At 40.6% G+C, this 20552-nt stretch overlaps 1 protein-coding gene across 5 annotated transcripts in view; it reads left to right on the plus strand.

Annotated features, from left to right (window-relative positions):
- myt1b (myelin transcription factor 1b) overlaps positions 1–20552 on the plus strand; it is a 39519-nt gene that overhangs the window by 15464 nt on the left and 3503 nt on the right. The window contains exons 3-21 of one of the 5 annotated variants that reach the window (XM_026199493.1): positions 2895–2949; positions 4056–4086; positions 5065–5127; positions 5772–6049; positions 6657–6689; positions 6889–7788; positions 9103–9237; positions 9443–9533; positions 9828–9947; positions 11968–12182; positions 12420–12610; positions 15042–15305; positions 15394–15548; positions 15649–15711; positions 15924–15992; positions 16190–16252; positions 16903–16986; positions 17880–18101; positions 20451–20542. In XM_026199493.1, the coding sequence (XP_026055278.1) occupies positions 2895–2949; positions 4056–4086; positions 5065–5127; positions 5772–6049; positions 6657–6689; positions 6889–7788; positions 9103–9237; positions 9443–9533; positions 9828–9947; positions 11968–12182; positions 12420–12610; positions 15042–15305; positions 15394–15548; positions 15649–15711; positions 15924–15992; positions 16190–16252; positions 16903–16986; positions 17880–18101; positions 20451–20542 (3124 nt within the window). The remainder of the gene's footprint in view (positions 1–2894; positions 2950–4055; positions 4087–5064; positions 5128–5771; positions 6050–6656; positions 6690–6888; positions 7789–9102; positions 9238–9442; positions 9534–9827; positions 9948–11967; positions 12183–12419; positions 12611–15041; positions 15306–15393; positions 15549–15648; positions 15712–15923; positions 15993–16189; positions 16253–16902; positions 16987–17879; positions 18102–20450; positions 20543–20552) is intronic. The other 4 variants (XM_026199496.1, XM_026199495.1, XM_026199494.1 and 1 more) reach the window with 4 other exon arrangements.

Genomic DNA, 20552 nt, shown 5'->3' on the forward strand with positions numbered 1-20552 from the left:
TATTTAGGAAAACTGGAGAGGTTTGAAAGCAGGGATGTCCTTGAGCTGCTTTTGTTTGCTATCTTTCATCAACATAAAAGAAAGTCTCTCCCTCTCTCATCCTATCACCTCCCCCCTTTCCTTTTTATGCTTAGGTGTGTGTTTTTGCCTTTAAGTGGATGCATCCTTTTCCTCCTCTTTTCCTCGCTCTTCTTCATGCTTTTGATTTGGAACAGTCCATATTTTCGACCATCTATCCCTTTCACTTCTGCATTGGGAAATTCACTGGAAGAGATTTCTGATGGGGGGGGGGGGTTTGGGGGTTGTGCCGGGATGGTGAGAGAAAAAACAAGTAAAAGTAAAAGTGAGATAGAGAGAGAGAGTCCTCGCTCTCTCCCGTGGGCCCATAAATGTATTTTTTTCCCTCTGATGGAAAGAGTTCATCTGAAGCGATTGATTTATCGATCTAATTTGAAATGTTTAAAGGGTTGCAGTTGCAGGCAGCTCTTTTAAGAGCATCCAATTAGATAATACCAAACTCCGACTGATCAGCGTCATCCAACTGTGTGCAGAGGAATCAGAGCCAAGCTTATTCTCATACTACCACACGCTCTTAAAAGAAAACACGCGAGCGAGTGCGAGTTTATACACACGCACAAACATAAAGCTCTCTCAGTTGTCAGTCAGAGCGTTAACTCCGCTTGCCTGATGGATGGCTCAGATCTCCTTGGTGACCGTATCGGCCTCCTTTAATTGGCCGATGCTTTCCGCAGGTAATTTTGGAGATGTCAGTGGTCTTGTCACTCCAGCGACAGTTGCCACGTCAGGCCCGGTTGCGTCCTTTTCTTGTAAATGTGAAAATGAATAAAAGCCTCATTTATGCGCACCACAGGAGGAGGGGTGACCTTCTTTGTGAAGTCATTGCCCCCAGCCAGCAATTTGCATAGAGCTGTCAGAAGAGCGTCTCCGTCCGCTTGTATGGAGAAGAGAGGGACACAATTAATAATGTAACACGCGGCCCAAAGGGATGCACGGACGTTCACTTGAAAAAAGTTGAGTTTATCTTTGCATTTTCCTGCCAATTTTCCAGACGTCCCCAGTTCTCAAAATCACTCACTCATTTCTCCGCCAATGGTCGTAATTAAAAAGGACAGGATTGAAAACATTAAAAGGCCTTTGAGTTACATTACGAAAGAAAGATGACACTGTCTTGCTTGTCGCAAACACCTACGCTCCATGCAGATTTAATGAGGCGGAATTCGAAATAAAAAAGCAATGCAAACTCTAAAGCGTTCACCTATTCGAAAGAGATGCGTAGCTATGGTTACACAAACATGAAAGCCACACGGGCCCTGTTTGATTCATGTGTTGACACTAAGGAGACGGCAGTGGAAGACCAGAGGAAGCTACAGTGGGAAAAGAATAAAACGACACGCATCTGCTCCTGGCTTTTGAGCTGGGGGTCAGAGCGGTCACAGAGCTTGTTTCGGAGAAACAGAGAGGGCATAGAAGCCTCACAGATGGGTGAACCGCGCACAACACAACACCCAGTGTTTGCGTCCGCCATCTCCCAGGGGCTATTTGATCATCAATGTGAGAAAACTTTCCTCTCAGGCCAGCAAGTCGAGCTCAGAGTGTGAGAAGCGAGTATCGGCGCGCATAAAGCCAGCTTGTTGCCAGTGAGCACGTGTGCTTGTGATCAAAACGCCCCTGGGAGAGGAAGAGAGACTCTCTGTGCACCTGTCTGCCCGGATACACACACACACACACCGCCAACTTCCATCGCCCCAAACGCAAACTCCCTCAAATCGTACACAACACACTCATTATCCGCCCGTGCTGAAAAGTCGGCAATCAACAGGAAGTGGCACTGCCAGAGAGAGTGCGCAGAGATAAAAAAGAAAGAGAAAGGGAGCGTGTGAAAGAGAAACTCCTCTGTGAAAGTGCAGTGTGCCCTTGCCAGCTCCAGCGCTGTATTAAAGGCGGCAGCTGGGAGCAGGGTGAGCAGCGCTCGCCGAGGGTCAAAAGGAGAGAGTTTCGTGGATTTTCAAGGATTCCGTTCCATTTAAATCTCAGTAAAGTAATCAAAGCTAATGGCGCCATTGTGCAGCCAGAAAAGATCCAATGGCTTTACAGTGAGCAGACTTCCCCGAGTATGTGTGTGTGTGTGTGAGCGAGATTGAGAGGATTGACACCTGCTCCTTTTGTGCCTGAAAGCGCAGCGAGTGCAGCGATCGGGGACACAGAGCGGGAGGAATTACAGTGATTTGGAGTGCCTGTGTTTGTCTTATTTCTGTCACTGCGGTTAATATTGCTATTGTAATTACCACTCGAGCTTGCCATGGGGCCGTGAACGCAAATGGGCTCCTCTGGCAGATGCCATGCTCTGCTGTGTCCGTCCAATCAGAATGATTGTTCAGGGCCTCCAAATTATAAACTGATGAGGGCTACAGAAGGGTTAGGGGGAAGAAAACAATGAAAATGTACTGAGATTTAAAGGCTGATCCATCCATCCATCTATCTATCTATCTATCTATGGCTGTATCTATCCATCCATCCTTCCTTCCTTTCTTCCTTCCATCCATCCATCCTTCCTTCCTTTCTTCCTTCCTTCCATCCATCCATCCATCTGTGTCTTGTCTGTCATTTTTTCTTTCTCTTTTATTCTCTCTGTCTGTCTATCCATCTCTTTGTTAATCTAAAAGAGCAAAAGTTCTCAGTGAGTATTTACAGAATGAAAGTGTGCTTCTCATACATTATTCATGACTTCATTATCCTGAATGTATGGTGTGTATGTGTGACTCTCTGTGTGTGTGTGTGTGCGCACGCGCATTCTTGCATGTGTTAGCATGTCTTACTCTCTTTCTCTTCCATATATCGCTCTAGTCCTGACTCTCTCCATTTCTCTCTGACAGATGAGTTTGGATACTGATGACAAGCGCACTCGCTCACGGTCCAAAGCAGGAAAAGGTCAGTGAACCCTCTCTCTTTCTCTTGCTCTGTCTTTCTCTTTTTCTCTCACCTCTAAAACTCATTTCTTTCACTGGTCAGCTGAGCATGTCTTATATGTTCGCTCTAGGCATATCTAATATTTTAGCTTCTCTCAAATAATCCTGCTCTTGGAGTCTCTAGAGGTCCTTTTAAAAGAAAATCCTATTCACTATGTAGCATTCAGTAAGCTGAATAGAGCTTTGTGAGAGAGAAAAAAAAGAGCATTTATCCAAATGCAAAGTCGAAAGTTAAAGAAATGCTTTGAAATGTTGAAACTTTATTTGCATGACCAGATTACCCAACTGTTTGTTTATGAGAGGAATGATCTGGGTTCAGTAAAAGTTCAGCTCTATGGACAGCATCTCCAACATACTGTCAGATCATCAGTAATTCTGACTCGTCCTTCAGCTTGTTAGAAGTTGTTTATAATACACATGCAAGAAAAAGCCTATGGGTTAAGCCATCCAGGAAGGTTAAAGCACTTTATTTCTGCCATACACAAATGTGTTATTTGAGCTGTAAATCATCCTTTCAGCATAGGGGCTTTTATTATAGTCAGCAGAACCTATTGTAAAGTAGGAGGAGTTTCAAAAACAAAATACAAGAGTTCCATACTATAGTACTTTACAAAATAGTAATGCAACATTCATTACTAGTATCCTGATGATTATAATGTTGACACTTACATTGCATTTATTTCTTCTTTGCATTACTTTTCTTTGACAGTTTTTATTGTTTTAAAATAAATTGATTAGAGAAAGGCTGTTTCTTAACCAACTGCAGTTATGTTCTGATTTCACCAATAAACTAAACTGTAAAGATTAATCATATTTTTGTGCTGATTTGTGCATATTGTACTTTTTTTCATCATCAAAGCTTGATGTTTTGGCTGACTCAGGCGTTTCTGTCTATGTATATATATGTACTGCATGTGTGTGTGTTTTCTCTTGGTAATGCAGTCATGAGTCTTACTGCATATGGCCTCCTGGGCTCTGTATATATTTGTGATTTCTTGATTGTGGTTCTGTGCAATTATTAGATTTTTCTGCTTAATTTTCTGTTCTTGATTGTCTCTCCCTCTGCAGTTCCCTCAGAGATTGTGGGACAGGAGCTGAGGTAAGACAAATTAGTTCTGTAAAGTTAAATATGCCATTTTGTTCCTCGGCAGCAATTCTTTCTTTATTTTTCAAATCCACGTTTGATCATGCTTTGGTTTGCAATGCACGCCACTTTACAAACAAAACCCATTTTAATGTAACAACCAAACTCATTTTCAACAGTTCTTATCATCAACAAATTTACTGACAACAACAGAAATCTACATGTATGGAGACCATGCTTTTTCTTTGCCTGATCAAGCATTTATTTCAGATGGCCAGTGTCTCCTAGTTCCAATAGACCCAAGAACACAAAATCTGTGCGTGAGGGATATTAAACCCTCATATTCTCAGCTTCTCACATTCAAGTGCGCTATGTAGTTTACAAGAGTGGAATTTATAACAGAATCGAAACACTCACTAGCCATCAGGGTCAATGAAGCTGCTCACAGATCTTAAACAGCTTAAAAAAAACAACCTCAAAATATGCATTCATACTGCAGCAGAACAGAATAATAAATACTTCAAGACGTGATATGTTATGTATATAATTGGATTTGTTAGCCATAATATTCTATCATTGATCTTGTGTGTTTTTCTATATAGTACATACAAGATCGATATTATGTTAGTAGTTAATATTAGACATTATATTATCCATATATTAAAATGCATGTGAACACAAGTTGAAATCTCAACCCTCTTTGCTGGTAATAAACGAGAATTCCAATGAAGCAAATGTACAAAATATTAGGGATTTCTGCGAAAGACGGAAGGTATTTCATGAAACGAAAGAAGAGCCGCCACAGCAAACAAAAATCAATCGCAGCTCCATCGTATTGATGAAACAATTGTTTTGCTAAATGTAAAAATCTATGTTTGTTTGTCTTGTCCCGGCTGTGGAAATGCGGCTCCTGATGAACTATTTAGCACACAAGCACCACGAAATAACGAAAGCTATAAAGCATCTCTAATTTGACCCCCTCTATCTGTTCAGCTGCCCTACTCCAGGATGCAATGGCTCAGGCCATATCAGTGGCAAATATGCCCGACACAGAAGGTACGACAGATGACATGCCCGTGTGGTGCTCCGTAGCCCCTGATTCACCTCCCTCTGTGGCCACATAGCCTTTCCTGATCCCAAACGCTGTTTAGCCCGTAGACTAGATCATCTTAGTCTTCATCTCTTCCTCCGATAATGACAATCTCTCTCTATTACTCTCCCTAATAGAGGTCTTTAGGCAGGGTATTGATTATTGGAAAGATATTACAGCTATGTTTATTTACACGTGTGTACATTCAGGAAGCCATTTGAGATGCTTCATGTTTATAGATCTATCTCCGCTGCCCGTCCGATAGCGAGACTTTCTAGGTGAGGGCTTTATTGAATTCCACCCTCCCTTGCTCCCTCCCTCCCTCTCTATCTCTTTCTCTCTCTGTTTCTTATTTTATTGTGGTATAATTAAGTATTCCAGTCAACTGGCTGTGATTTATAAAGGCTAAATTTACCAAGCACACTGCCCCCTACAGGTCAATATCCAACACTGTTCCATTCCACATCTGAGTTTCCATAGACTGTTTAGCATGGCATGCCTGGCTTGCATGTGTGTAATCTGCATGTTTTAATTATTTTTACACTAGTAGTGCTAATGTTGTATTTCTTATCGAATTTTCGAATTAATGCTCTTTCTTCTTCTCTTATAGTGCTTTGAGTTGCCCTTTGGCCAGAAAGAGGCGCTTACAGGAAGCAGAGTCAGAGCAAACTGCTTCCAAGAGGAAATCTCACCCGTTAAAGCTGACGATGGATGAAGGATTCAATGCAGAGAGTGAGGGGAGCGGAGAGGAGACGGAGTTGAGGGAAGAAGAGGAGGAGGATGAAGAACAGGTGAAACAGAAACCCAGTGATCAAGGACGTGTTGAAGAGGAGCAAGTGAAACAGAACACAGTGACCGCCAATACAGAGGAGGAGGATGGTGATGAAGGTGAGTGATCAAAAATGGCCAAACAAATCTGGATATGTTTAACGGTCTTGTTTTGGGTGATAAATGCAGTTATATTCATACACAGATTTGTTACACGCTCTGTGCCCGAAGTGACTGCTGTACATTTTTAGAAGTCACAACCTGTTTTATAGAGCAAATTTCATTCAGAGGAATTGCACTGAACAGCTAGTTGACTGTCACATCATTGACATTGACACACAAGCATTACACCCTATCTGGGTTATTCTTTGATGTCAATGTTGGAGCTCCAAACTCTCTCAGGTGACACTAAATGTTAGAAAATAAGCTGTTGTGCATTCCTGTTAAACATTGAAGGAAAGGGGGGGGGGTGGAGAACCAAAAACTGAGAGTTTTTACAGATTTCCTGAAAGTATAAAAGCAGTTGTCAAAAACAGTTTAGAATAAAATCTAAAAAGTCTTGAAAATATATACCTTCTTTCTTCTGTGAAACAGAAAAGAAGATATTTTGAAAAATGTCTATTTATTTTTTTGTATATACAAAGAAATACAACATTGGACCCCACTCACTTTTATTACATGGAAGAAAACATTTAGACATCAAAATAACTTATTTTATGTTCCACAGAAGAAAGAGATACTGTTTTAGGACGACATGAGGGTGAGTAAATAATGACAACATTTTATTTTTTCATTACCTATAATATCTAGGCTTTACTTTGGACTCTTGTCCGTACAAACAGTATTCAATCTGCTTCTGATGCTCTAATATATACTGTACAATTTGAGAGTCAATCCTCTGACAATGTAAACATTTCTTTAGTCAATGACACATTTTAACATTTGTGTCTCTCACACAGAGGAGTGCATCATAATTGAGGCGTCCAGCACAGAGAAGCCCAAGCTCTCATCCTCTGAGGATCTCTCTAACTATCAGCACATAGTGTCCAACTCAATGACGCACCTCAACAACCACGGTGCCATGTCACCCCAACAACAACAGTCCATCACAGTGGAAACACAAGGTAAAAGCCCTTTTAGGGAACCAGAAGAAGAAGAGAAAGAAGGAAATGAAACAGAGGAAACAAGGAACCAAGGAGTTCTGATGTCTAAAGAGAATGGAGTGATGAAAGGTGAAGAAGAGGACATGCACATTGAGAGTCAGAGGGAGTCAGACCATCAGTATTTTACTGAGGAGATGGAGACACAACACGCCGAAGAAGAAGAAGATGATGATGACGATGATGAAGATGATGATGATGATGATGATGATGAGGTGTTGAGATCTGAGATTAAAAGAGAAGGGACATACAAGGAAGTTAAGTCTGAAGAGGAAGTGGAGAGAGAAACCAGCCCTTCGGTTGTCACTGCCACTCAGGGATGTCACGTAAGGGAAGACTATGTTTCTCACAAACTTACATTGCCAGAAAGCTACAGCTTTAGTAAAGCTGCCACAGCATCTCCTGTGATCATCGAACTGCAGTCTGAGGAGTCAGAGAGGGATGCTGACTTGGAAGGTAACGATGACGATGGGGATGACGACAGCTTGTCTCAACGGTCGACGGTCGCGGACGAGTCTGAGATGTTCGACATCATGCGGGGGAACTTGGGGTTGCTGGAGCAGGCCATTGCTTTGAAAGCCCAACAGGTCAAAGCTCATCGTGAGCTCAGCCGCATTCCCGAACACCACCGCTTCTTTCCTCTCGACGACCGCTCCGGCAAACACATGGAACATATCCGCAAGAGCTGCTTCGGAAAAGGTCAGATATTTGTCATTTTTTCAATTGTATGAACTGTAATTTTTCACAGTTCCTATATAGACTTCTCATAGTATATTCATGACTTTTTTAAAAAGGCATTAATGCAACAATTTGCATAATAGAGGTGTATGAATTAGATTGTTGTATTCAGTTGAGTCCAGTTGATTAAAGAATCACATCGTGAAAATGTACACAACACTTATTTTGGGTACAGAAATTCCTCCTGCTTGTGTCTGAGCAATGAACGTATACACACTCTAATGCCACAAACCATTTCATAAATGCACTCCGAGTGCTTTTTAAACGTTGCGCATATGCATTTTTCAACACACCCTACACAAGTACTCAAATATCAACAAATTCCCATAAATAAACACCCACACATGATTAATCAGAAAGCAGATTAAAATGGCAAGCTCTCGCTCAGGCAAAAAACTGCAAGATTAATAATGGGGGAAGCAGTCTGGAGAGTATAAATGGGTCAAATGAATTGGTTTCCATAGATAAACTCCAGCCTTAGTCTATAATTACTGAAGCACTTAGAAAGAGAGAGAGAGAGAGAGTGTGAGAGAGTTGAAGGGGAGAGAGGGTGTGTGTAATTAGATTGGTTTGGCACGTGTTTATTTGTTTATTGGTTTTGTTTGTGGTGTTGTTCTGCTTTGGGTTGGCACCGTGCCCGGTCCGTGTGGCACTGGATTCAGCCGAGCGCTCGGTAGGGCTCCACACCCCCTCTATAACTGGCCTCCTCACGCTCCGACCAGTTTTAATTAGGAGGTACATGTCTCGTTAACATTTCAACATTTAATTAAGGAGCCACTGGAGCGCACATGCAAGCTCTTTCTCTCTCCATGTCTCTCACTTTCTCTCCTTTTTCTTTTTTTTCTATCTCCCGTCTGTTTTTCACTTCTGCCTTTGTCCTTGCACTTTTGTTCATTTACCTCGGACCCCGCATACTTATTTACTCTTTTCTCCTGTATAATATGGAGATGTGCTTTGCCAATGGTAAAATCTGTTTAATGAGCTCCATTTTTCAGTAAATAGTCCAATAAACCCCAGCGCACCCTCACTGAAGATAATAATCCTGTATGGAAACATCCACCTGCCCAAACGCATAATGACTGTAATTATCACCGTAAATGTGCCTTCTCATGGGTCCAGAGGCAACTTTAACTACTTCCAGGGTGCATGAAACCGGAGAGCGTGTTTGTGCACAATGTGTGTGGTAATATGCCCGTCTTTTGTACGTTTCTGTCCTGACAGAAGTGATAATGTCTTCAGATAGGATTTGACTGACAGGTGTTTTGCTGCCCACAGAGAGCTCTAGATCAGAGAAGCGAGAGATCAAATGCCCAACCCCCGGGTGTGATGGAACGGGTCACGTGACAGGACTCTATCCCCACCACCGCAGTCTGTCAGGCTGCCCACACAAAGATCGGATCCCTCCAGAGAGTGAGTCGACATCAAACTAAAGCCACATCTTTTGATTGTGTGATAATCTGCAGCTGAAAAGACAAAACACTGTACTTTAAACATCTAGTATTGTGTCCCTTCCTAAACCTCTCATCTCTTAGTTCACAATTAGTTTTTTTGGGGGTCAAGAAGTAAATTCATTGGCTGACATGTTCCTTTGTGTTCTTTGATTGGTTGTTCTCAGTTTTGGCCATGCACGAGAATGTCTTGAAGTGCCCAACACCAGGCTGCACTGGTCAGGGTCATGTCAACAGCAACCGAAACACACATCGCAGGTACGGCGTCTCCTTTTTCAGAATGTTTTTTTTGATGACCACGTCTTAGATCCCTAAATGTACTTTCTTGGTACATTTGGTCCACATAATCATATAAAGGTTCCAAAAGGTGTTTTTTTTAACGAAGCAAAAGAAGAACCTTTTTGGATTCCCCAAAGAACCTTTCGGTGAACCATTTTCTACTATAAAAAATGGAAATGTTTCATGAAACCATCAATGCCGATAATGAAGCTCTGATTTAAAAAGTGTCATATATTTTCCTCACAAATTCTTTCACGTTTCCTCTTCTATCAGTTTGTCCGGATGTCCCATCGCTGCTGCCGAAAAACTTTCAAAGACTCACGACAAGCAACACCTGCCCCAGCCCATGGCCGAGCACATCAAGGGCAGCCCAAACTCTGACCGTATTCTCAGGTGAGGCCTAAACCCCAACAAAACAAACCCGGGAACTGAAAACATCAGCGTTTATTCCTGTTTTTCCCAGCAACAGCAAACTTACCCCCTGTTCAGTCTCCTCCTGTCCTTCAGCTTCTTTGTCAGCAGTATGTGTCCGTCAAACGTACCTGCTGTGGTTGGTTAGCACAGCTGTCAGTCACCATAGGACTGAACTCACTTACCGCAGCACGATTGGTCAGGCGTTTTGGAATGTCGGTCCTCCCTTTCCTTTGCCCTTCTAACAAAGCACAGCCTGCCATTTCATGCTGGGATCGGGCCTCAAACCTGCTAGTCTAATTACGCCACTGATAAGCTAATTATGGGACTTACAGGGCATGGAGTATTGGAAAAATAATTACTTTCCTTCAGGAAGCATGTCTGTGGTCAGACAAAGCAATGCGGATTATGAAAATAATAAGCAGTCCTCTCTTATTAGTGTTATTCTGATTTAAATGAGCGTCAGTTCACTGAGAAAGCCCATTAAGGGAAGATGTCGACAATGAGAAGTCACTAGAGAGACCTTTGACGGCTCCGCATGCCACCCCTGCTAATGGGATGCACTGACTAATAAAGAGACAGGAAGCAGAGGGTAATATACTTTACATGCCATTGTCATGCAGATCATAACGTGAGTGTGTGTTTTCCTTCGAACTACATCTGGTTCATGCCTGAAATCCGTTAATGATGTTAAATACAGAACACAGCGTCATAGTCCACAATGACACGCACACCCACATGCTAGCATTCTTTAGCTAGTTTCCAAAACCTAGCAAGCCGCCTACAACATTTGGAGCGTTCTATATGAGCAGTTCTCTACACTGCAGCCCAACTCACAATTGAGTTTGACCAAAGAAGGTCATTTCAGGATTGCAAGACCAGTTCCTACCTACCTGAATAAGGCACATTACAAAATCATAAAAACTGCTTGCCAAGTTAACATTTTTTAAATACCTTATTCCGAATTAGCAACAAAGTCTGATAGGAAATATTCCACAAACTTATTATTTTTCAGTCAAATGCATATTTGAAGATGGTCCAGCCAATGCACATGTACTGTCTCAAGTGTACGTTTCAGGAGACTGTCTGATTTTGTGGAAACTGGAGCTTCTAATCGAAGCGGCAGTGAAGCAATTACTTTATCAATTGGCAATTGGCTCTTTTATTAGAAGGCAGAACTTATTTCTCCGTATCTCTTTCTCATTCATAGTACTATGAGTAAACCGTCTTGGTATATAGTTGCTAAGTTAATAGCTCAGTATTCTAATAAGCATAGAACTGCACAGCATAAAAATATTGAGTAAAATAATCCATTTTAATTACATTGAATAATATTCCTCGCATTATCTACCAATGCAATTCCTTTTGGGATTGCCTTCTCTGTGAAGGACACATGCAATGCAGCCTTAGAATTTAGTTCAAATGTGACATATTAGGAAGCTGCTTACATTTTTTAAACGGTGTTCACATCGGGAGCATCTATGATGCATTAAAATGCCGCCTCAGTAGGCAGCTCACTAGTTTCTGGAGCACAGCAAATGTCTTTTCAGAGTTTTTCTTTAGAACAGAGAAAGGGCCGCAAGGGCTCATGGTTCTTCAGGAAAAGGAGTCGGTTTTAGGGCTTCAATTCCATGCTATACGATATTCTAATGTGCTCAGTGCTGATAAGACACTATTTAATCCTCTTCTCCTTCTGTCACCCAGCTTTAAAATACTCTCTCTCTCTCTCTCATTTACTCTTTTACCAGCTATTTATCTGTGGGACTTTTCCTTCCTTTTTCTTTTTCGCTGTATCTTTGGCTCATTGTCAGTATTTCAATTCCACTTCTCTTCTGCTGTCTAATTCCAGCCCACTCTTTCACTCTTGATCTTTTATGCTCGCTTACACTTATCCTTTTATGCTTCTTTTTTCTTCACTGCAGGGATATTGATTCTTTTGTGGAGGAAAAGAAATGATGGAACCTTCTCTCTCTCTCTCTCTCGCGCTACTTATTTTTTGCAGGCCCATGTGTTTTGTGAAGCAGTTGGAGATTCCTCCGCACGGCAGCTACAGGCCTAGCCTCGTACCCGCCACACCGCGCGCTAATCTGGCAAAGGAGCTGGAGAAGTACTCCAAGGTGTCCTTCGATTATGCAAGCTTCGACGTGCAGGTGTTCGGCAAGCGCATGCTCGCCCCAAAGATGCACACCAGCGAAACTTCACCCAAAGCCTTGAAATGTGAGCAGGATTAGTCATGGTGTATGACTGCTATGTATAATACACTCCTTGCAGGCAGAAATCCAAGTAAATGGTGTGCTTTGTGAATAGTACGGCTAAGGTTTGAGATTCTTTATTGTTGTACATCAAGGTTATCAGTAAGTGAGTTTGGTAGAGTGCACTTCAATGAAAGGATCAAGTACTATTTATAATACTAAAATTATTATTAACTAGAGCAATGTTCTCTTTTCCCCATAGCTAAACCTCCATTCCCCAGGGCCTCCCCCCCAAGTCCCAGCTTGCATGGTGGTTATGGAAAAAGCTCCTCCAGCAGCTACGATTATTCCCATGATGCCGAAGCTGCTCACATGGCCGCCACTGCAATCCTCAACCTGTCCACACGCTGCTGGGAGAGACCAGAGAACCTCAGCATCAGACACCAAGATAAGGTACAGAACATTATCTCATAAAACAGACGAATCCAATCAGAGTTATATTAAAACATTTATTGGGTCTTCCAAGCTTTATAATGGCAGTTAACTGTGGACGTGATTTTGAAACCCAAAAAAGTGCATCCATCCATCATAAAAAAAAAGTGCTCCACATGGTTAATAAAGGCCTTCTGAACTGAAGCGATGCAGTTGTAAGAAAAAAAAAAAGTAGTGATGCTAATAACTAAACAGAAAATTTTTAATTTTAGTGGCAGGTATTAGCTAACAATCAAATTTTTCATACAAGTATCGGGTTGCTTTGACAAAACACAAGGCAATAATGAAACTTTTTTTCCCAAGTAGCATTAGGAAGTCATTTGAGCAATTTTGTTCATTTGGATTAATTCTCATTTCATTGGAATAAACTGACTCAAAAAAAACATCCTTTGATCTAAGTCTTTGATCAACAGTGTTCTCAGAAGTCTCTGTAAAGAATGCTACATCTCTTTTGTAGTGAAATAAAATGTAGCTTAATGTAGCTGTTTTTTATTCATTTATTCAAATTAGGCTTAATTCTAGTCTTATTAGCTACATTTACTTTAGTATCTGTTCAAGTGTGATGCTGGCACTCTAATTAAGATCCTTATTGTTTCTATTGTGCCAGATGAATGCTGCTCTGATTTACTCTGATCTACTTTAAATTATGAGTAGCTTAGCAGGCTACAGTTTCAAAATTGCTTCTACAACGTCACACCACGTGTAGATGTATAATAGTTAATAAACGTGGCTTATAATGGTTAGCATCCACCGACTGAAGAACGTCCATCTCTATGTGTGATTGATCTTCAGCAGGGTTTGTAGAAGATGAATGTAGCGTTAGCGAGAATGCGTTTGCCTGCTGTTGGGACCTTATTGCGTCATCTCTCCTCCCTTTCATCTGTCCCTCCGTTCGTTTCATCCTTGTCTCCTCTTCATGTTGTTATTGCATTAAGTTGATAGTGAGCTCCCTAGATAGGGCAGGACCAGGTGCAGCATGTTCTTTTATTCAATAATTCCATGGTTAATGCAAATGAGGGCATCTCTCTCTCTTTCCCTCAATTTCCTGTCCCTTTTTTCTTTCTTTTATTTTCTTGTGCCTTTGCACACCCAAAAGTACAATTTATCAGCCTCTCACCCCCCTCTTCCGTCTGAGAACTCTGTGATCTATACTGTAATTGGAGAAGCTCTGTCCCTGATATTGTGATTTTTTAAAAAAAAGCTTTCTCCTCAGCCCAGGGAGTGACTACTTCATCATTTTTTCGATTTCCTGACATGTTTTTAGCAGAAGGGGATAAAATGTGAAGATTAATGGGCAGAAAGACCTAGTGTCTCAACGCTAATCAGACTGGGACTGCTCTGGGATCAGTGCCTACTGTGTGTTCACATCTCCGACTTCATATTCACACACAAATATGTAAACATGCTTATTTTAGCACTAATCCATGCATAATCCATCTACGTACAATAGGAAAGTATGTAATGAATGCTTCAAAATGTGTACTTTGTTGTTAAGCTTTATTCAGTGTTTGTTTGTTTGTTTTAATCAGATTTCATAATTGTACTATTTTAAAGTTCATAATTTTAATTTCTAAGCAATAGCATTACAGTGCCTTACAGTGCCTACAAACACCCACTGCATTTAAAAAAAACACCCACAACACCCTACAAGCACCCAATGTATTTACAAAACACCCACCACATTTACAAACACCCACAAAACCCTTCAAACACCGACAAAAACCCTACAAACATCCACTGCATTTACAAACACCCACAAAACCCTTCAAACACCAACAAAAACCCTACAAACACACACTGCATTTACAAACCGCCATAAAAACTCACCTCAATAACAAACACTCACAACACCTTAGAAACACGCACCGCATTTACAAACACCCCCTGCATTTACAAATATCCACAACCTACAAACATCAACTGCATTTACAAACACCCACAAAACCCTTCAAACACCAACAAACACCCACCTCATTTACAAACACACACAACAACCTACAAACATGCACCACGTTTACAACCAACCTAGAAAATCCCACAACACCTTAACAATCACAGCAAATTGATAAAAAAATAAATAAATACAACACACCCAAGTATCTTCATAGCAACACCTAGGTAACTACCCACAACATGCTAACAACCAGTAATGCATTTACGAATACCTACAAACACCCACTGTATTTACGAACACCCTAAGCAGCTGCAGAGCAACACCTTTGGCAGCCACCCACAACATCCGAGCATTGTGACAAGGAGTTTTGTACTACGTACTGTAGATTATTTTGTGAAATGTTAAATAAGATTTAAATCATCAGTTCTCATCTTTTTCTTTACAAATCATGATCGCGAACCCAGTTATCAATTAAATTATTTTCTTTTTCTGTTGTAGAGTATGGAAATTGAGGTGGATGAGAATGGCACCTTGGACTTAAGCATGAAGAAGCCCATAAAGAGAGAAACGGGCATGTCTTGTGCCAGCCCTGAAGTGCGTTCCCCTGATCTGTCTTCATCATCTTCATCATCATCCACATCTTTTCACCATGGCAACAGCAGCATCTCACCCCACTCTTTACACACCCACAAACAAGAAGAGTGGGAGGGGCCTCTGGACTACACCAAACCCAATCGGCAGAGAGAAGAGGAGTTAGAAGAGGTACAATCATTTCCTGTTTAATTTAAATGAGGCCCGATCTATCTATTGTTGTACAAACCAGCATAATATTTCTTGTATCTTCGCACAGATGGACCACAGCACTCAGTCATTCGCCTCTTCTGACCCTGAGGATTGTGACATGATGCAGGACAGCCTTGAGGACAGGAAGTACCCCGGAGAGGTCACAACCCCCAGCTTTAAGGTCAGGTTCCAGCCTAAGGACAACAAGAAAGAGGTCTTGCTGTAAGTCACATCTAATTTGCATCCATTTATGTGCACAAATTGATATTCAGCACAATGGAATCATTTCACTCAGTCAGGCTTTTGTGTTTGTCCCCTGCAGGTGTCCCACTCCGGGCTGTGACGGCAGCGGACACATCACCGGAAACTATGCATCGCATCGCAGGTATACAGTGTTCGGGGATCAGCGCTCTGTGCTTATTTTGCCTTTAAAGGGGAAATATCAAATAAAACAAGACATCACATACATGTTATCTTTCGCTTGCTTAACTCTCGCCTGCTCTTTGCTTTTTACACTGACTTGGGACATTCTGGGTTCTTTCGCTTTATCTTCTTCTTCTTCTCTCTTTTTCCCTCGTTTCTTTTCAACATTTTTAGCCTGTCTGGGTGTCCTCTCGCTGATAAGAGTCTTCGGTCCCTCATGGCAGCACACTCAGCCGAACTTAAGTATGTCTGCTCTACTTCTGATCTTGTCCTTTGTTCTTGCTAAATGCTGCTTTAACTCTTTTCTTGATATGAAAACAGTACAGTACTTAAGACTCAACTTAACATTATTCTAAAATTCCACCGTGGCCCTGCTCTTGGTCAAGTTTATTTCAGGTATTATAAACCAACACATTTAACGTTTGACTTCACTTTCCCAGATGTCCAACTCCAGGATGTGATGGTTCAGGCCATATCACTGGTAACTACGCATCTCACAGAAGGTATGGCCCATTGAACAATCCCTCCCACATGCATACCAATACACAAACAGGACAGAGAAGTTTAGTGATAGCTGTATGTTAGACACACAAGCATATGCCACACTTAATTTATTACTCGTCCCCATTACTGAATAATATTTTAGATAGGAATCAAAGCCCGGATCTTGTGTAGTTTCTTTCGTCTCTGTTTTTCTAAAAGCTTGCTGAGGTCACTGTTTCCTAACCAGGCACGCGATATCAAGCGGTAAATCTCATGTCTTGTATATGTTGTGCTCAGTAGCCCTGCCTACACTGAATTATCATAGGCTCAAACTATCCTACTCCACATAGCTATTGAGAGATTCAGGGAAATTTGGCCACTTTTTGCCATCTCAATGAGGAAAAGTGTCCCAATTTACCTAAATTTACCTTATATTACATATCAAATATGTTTTGATTGGCTGTGATTTTGTTCCATCATCACTTTCAGCATGGAATTGCTGGAGACTCGTTGCATCTCGCCTGGTTGGGATATGGTGTATGCTTGCATCTTTCTTGATTACTATTTGAGTTTGGTTTCTCCTGCATTGCTTTGGGTCAGTAGTGCTGGATCCTTATTGTTCTGAGTTTCTAGCTCCTCTGATCATGAGCTGCATACTCTCTATTTTCAGTTTGTCTGGGTGTCCACGGGCCAAGAAAGGTGGAATAAAAACAACTCCCATCAAGGACGACAAGGAGGACTCCGAGCTCTTAAAGTTCGTACTGCATAGAAAGCCCAAGGCTTTTCCCCCTTTCTTACTGTACGGTAAAAAAAGACACAATTTAGGCGGGATATTGTAATGGAATGATCAAATGTTGGATAATAGGTTTGTCCAACCACACAGTCATTTAACAACAGTGTAAAGCAGTTTAGAAAACCTCTCTTTATTCAAACAGAAGTGATTTAATCAAACATTTCCATCTAGAACCACTTGTGATCCCAAAATACTGCTTGCGTTCTACTTTGTTAAATATCAGCTTGGCAACATTCCAAATAACTCACTCGTACATGAGCTTATGAGTCAGTGCATGGAGCCCCGCATGGCCAACTAGCACTAGTAATGTTCAAATTCTTTTGGGTAAAGGCCTTGTGTGTTTTATCCCACTGTACAACTTCTAAAAGCAAGAAAACAAAAGACGCCTAGTTACACTGCTGGGGAAATAAAAACTGTGAACAATATATTACAGCACAGATGGCTCATGGGGTATTGAAATATTGCGCATGTTTTTGTTAGTAAGTCATCTGCAGTGCAATGTGTGGGTTTTTGTCTTCTTGTTTTTTTTTTTTGCGACTGCCAAGTGTAGAAGCTTTTTATCCACATGATTCCACTCCAGTCAATGAGCAGCCGGCATATGGCGGCACTCAAGCACCCCAAAGTGTAAAAATGTCTTTTTTTTTCAGTTTATTTGAATGTTGTAATATTCACAGCCACTGTTGGGCAAAGTATGTAGCTAAATATGAACAAAACTGAATATAAACTCGAGTGAAACAGAGAGTAAACAGATGGTGACTGTAGTCAGTAGCAAGGTGATATTTCTGCTCTCACAAACTCTAACCACACTCATATGTTTTATTCCCTCTATCTTCATCTTTTTCCTTCTCTCACAGATGCCCAGTGCCGGGTTGTGACAGCCTAGGTCACATCAGTGGGAAGTATGCCACTCACCGCAGTGCGTATGGATGCCCATTGGCTGCCAGGCGACAGAAGGAGGGTTTGCTGAATGGGTCTCCGTTCTCATGGAAGGCCTTTAAGACAGAAGGCCCAACCTGTCCCACACCAGGATGTGACGGATCAGGACACGCCAACGGCAGCTTCCTCACACACCGCAGGTACTTGAAATCTAGACAGCTATGTTGAATTTGCAAATGTATTCGAAATTTACAACCAGTGGAGTGAGTTTGGGTGCAAAACATGTTTGGAAACATCAGTGTTAATTTCATTAATGAAGACGACAACGAAAAATATTCGTTAACGAACATTTTTTCTTTGACTAAGACGAAACGTTGACAAGCTAAAAATAATATCTGATGATGAAATTATGCCGCGTTTTTGTTAACTAGACGAGGCTGGACTATAATATTATTTGAGGACTACCAGACATTCAAAATGCCTCCTATAGACTTTTGTCTTTCAAAATGTCCATCCCTGTCATTGGATTGCGATCGGATAAGGGCAGTTTGCATATCTAGTCAGCATAGCAGCCGCAGTGGATGGATAGACTTATAAAACGCGAACTGAAACAATGGCCTCCGCACCCGAAGGGGTAGGGATAAGGTAACCAGACGTCTCTTTTTTTTCCCGGGAATCACAATTCGTTGTCAATTAACTTAAAGTAAGTGAAGGAGGGATAGGCCGAAATCACGCTGATAGAAGTGCTCTCTATCTCGCGCACACATGCTCTGCTTCCTCAGTTCTCACATACACTGCGTGATCAGTTCTCAGCGCTCAAATACACACACAACAGTCCAAATGTTTATCGTGTAGAGTATCGCACGTAAATACAGTAGGTTATGGATTAAGTGAACGTGAACAGGTGAGTGAAAAATGAACGTGGGTCAGAACGTATATTATATATATATTTGTAAGTTGCTGCTTTTTCACTTTGTCATTGTCATATTGTCAATTGTCATAATTTATTCAAGATTCTCCAAATTCAGTCCTTGATTTAAATTTCTCATAAGCTTAATTGATTTGGTCTAAAGAGAGAAAAATTAATGATTATTTTAATTTCAAAACTACATATAAAATAGCTACCAAAATACATTTTGGTAACTACAGCTTGGCTAAAACTATTGACTAAAAGTATCTGTGATTGTTGTTCTCATCTGTACTTTTCATGTCTTTCATATATATATTGAAAGACATGAAAAGAATATATATATATATATATATATATATATATATATATATATATATATGAAGAATAAACATAAAATGATGGGGAGCCAAATCATGGAAACTTCATACTGGGAATTTTAATATTAGTGTCAAGATCGAGGCTTGAAAAAAAAAAAAACACAAAAAAAATGTGTGTTTACTCTGAGGAGAATCAATATTTTAATGTATCTGTTACTGCATTCATCTGTATTATTACCGTTCTAAAACTGGTATGAGTTGAATAAATACTACTTAATAATGTTTTATATATATATATATATATATATATATATATATATATATATATATATATATTATAAAAATTGCCAGACTATAATAGGCCTAATAATAATAAGAAGAAGAAGAAGAAGAAGAAAGTGTTTTCCTTACTCAAAAAGAAAAAGAAAAAAACAGGAAGAGATCATTAGCCTTTAACCCACCATGCTTAGGTCACAGTCAATACAGCATCATCTTTTCTAGATTTTGTGCAGAAAGAAAAATCTATCAACACTTTAAAGACATTAAAGTATTTTTTTAAATATTTAAAAATGTTTGCTGCATTGCTAAAAAACGCTGCTTGTATAAGATTTCATTTTGAGAGTGAAAAAAGATTTGAGAGTGTGTAGGCTCAAGGAAGTGCTTAAACTGTAATTCGTCAACTGGCCACTAGAGGCTGGATGCAAAAGGGAATCAATCCAATCAAAACGCTCTTCAGATACCTATGGGTGACATCACAGACTCTACATCCATTTTTTTTATATACAGTCTATGATCTAGATAATGAAATATTATTTATTATAGGCTAGTCTTTAGGGCTGGGCGATATATCTAACAATATGATCATGCGCATCTAGTCAGTAAATCTGGTTCCGTGATTAGCGCTAAATCACCATCACCCTCTTTAACATGGAGTGGCATTTAATAGATAAGAGCCGTAGATCTCTGACAAGCTACCTAGTATTGCGTTCATTATTGCCTTTGATTAATACACAATATGAACACAATATTGCATAGCAATAAAAAAAAACATCCTTTACATCGGCTATATCAGTACAGTAAGGCATCTCGCTGAATGCATAAGATTCAAAAACGAAGTATTAACTTTTTATTAGTTACTTTAACTATTTTATCTTGATAATAAACAGGCTGCAATGTCACAAAAATATGTTGTGTTTGTGCGCATCAGATGATGGTTATACCAACGCTGGTTGGTTATACAGGTAGAAGCAAGACCTTATTCAAAACTGTCTTGTGCTGTCATGTTTTGTGTATAATAATTAATCAGTTGCGTTTGAACCCAGTCTCTCAGGCTGCCCCAGAGCCTCCCTCAACAAGAAGAAAGCCAAGTTCCCTGGAGAAGAGTATCTCAGCACTAAGTTCAGAGCCAGTGATGGTGAGACATT

This window comes from Carassius auratus, chromosome 23 (genome assembly GCF_003368295.1).
Source record: "Carassius auratus strain Wakin chromosome 23, ASM336829v1, whole genome shotgun sequence".
NCBI classification, from domain to species: domain Eukaryota; kingdom Metazoa; phylum Chordata; class Actinopteri; order Cypriniformes; family Cyprinidae; genus Carassius; species Carassius auratus.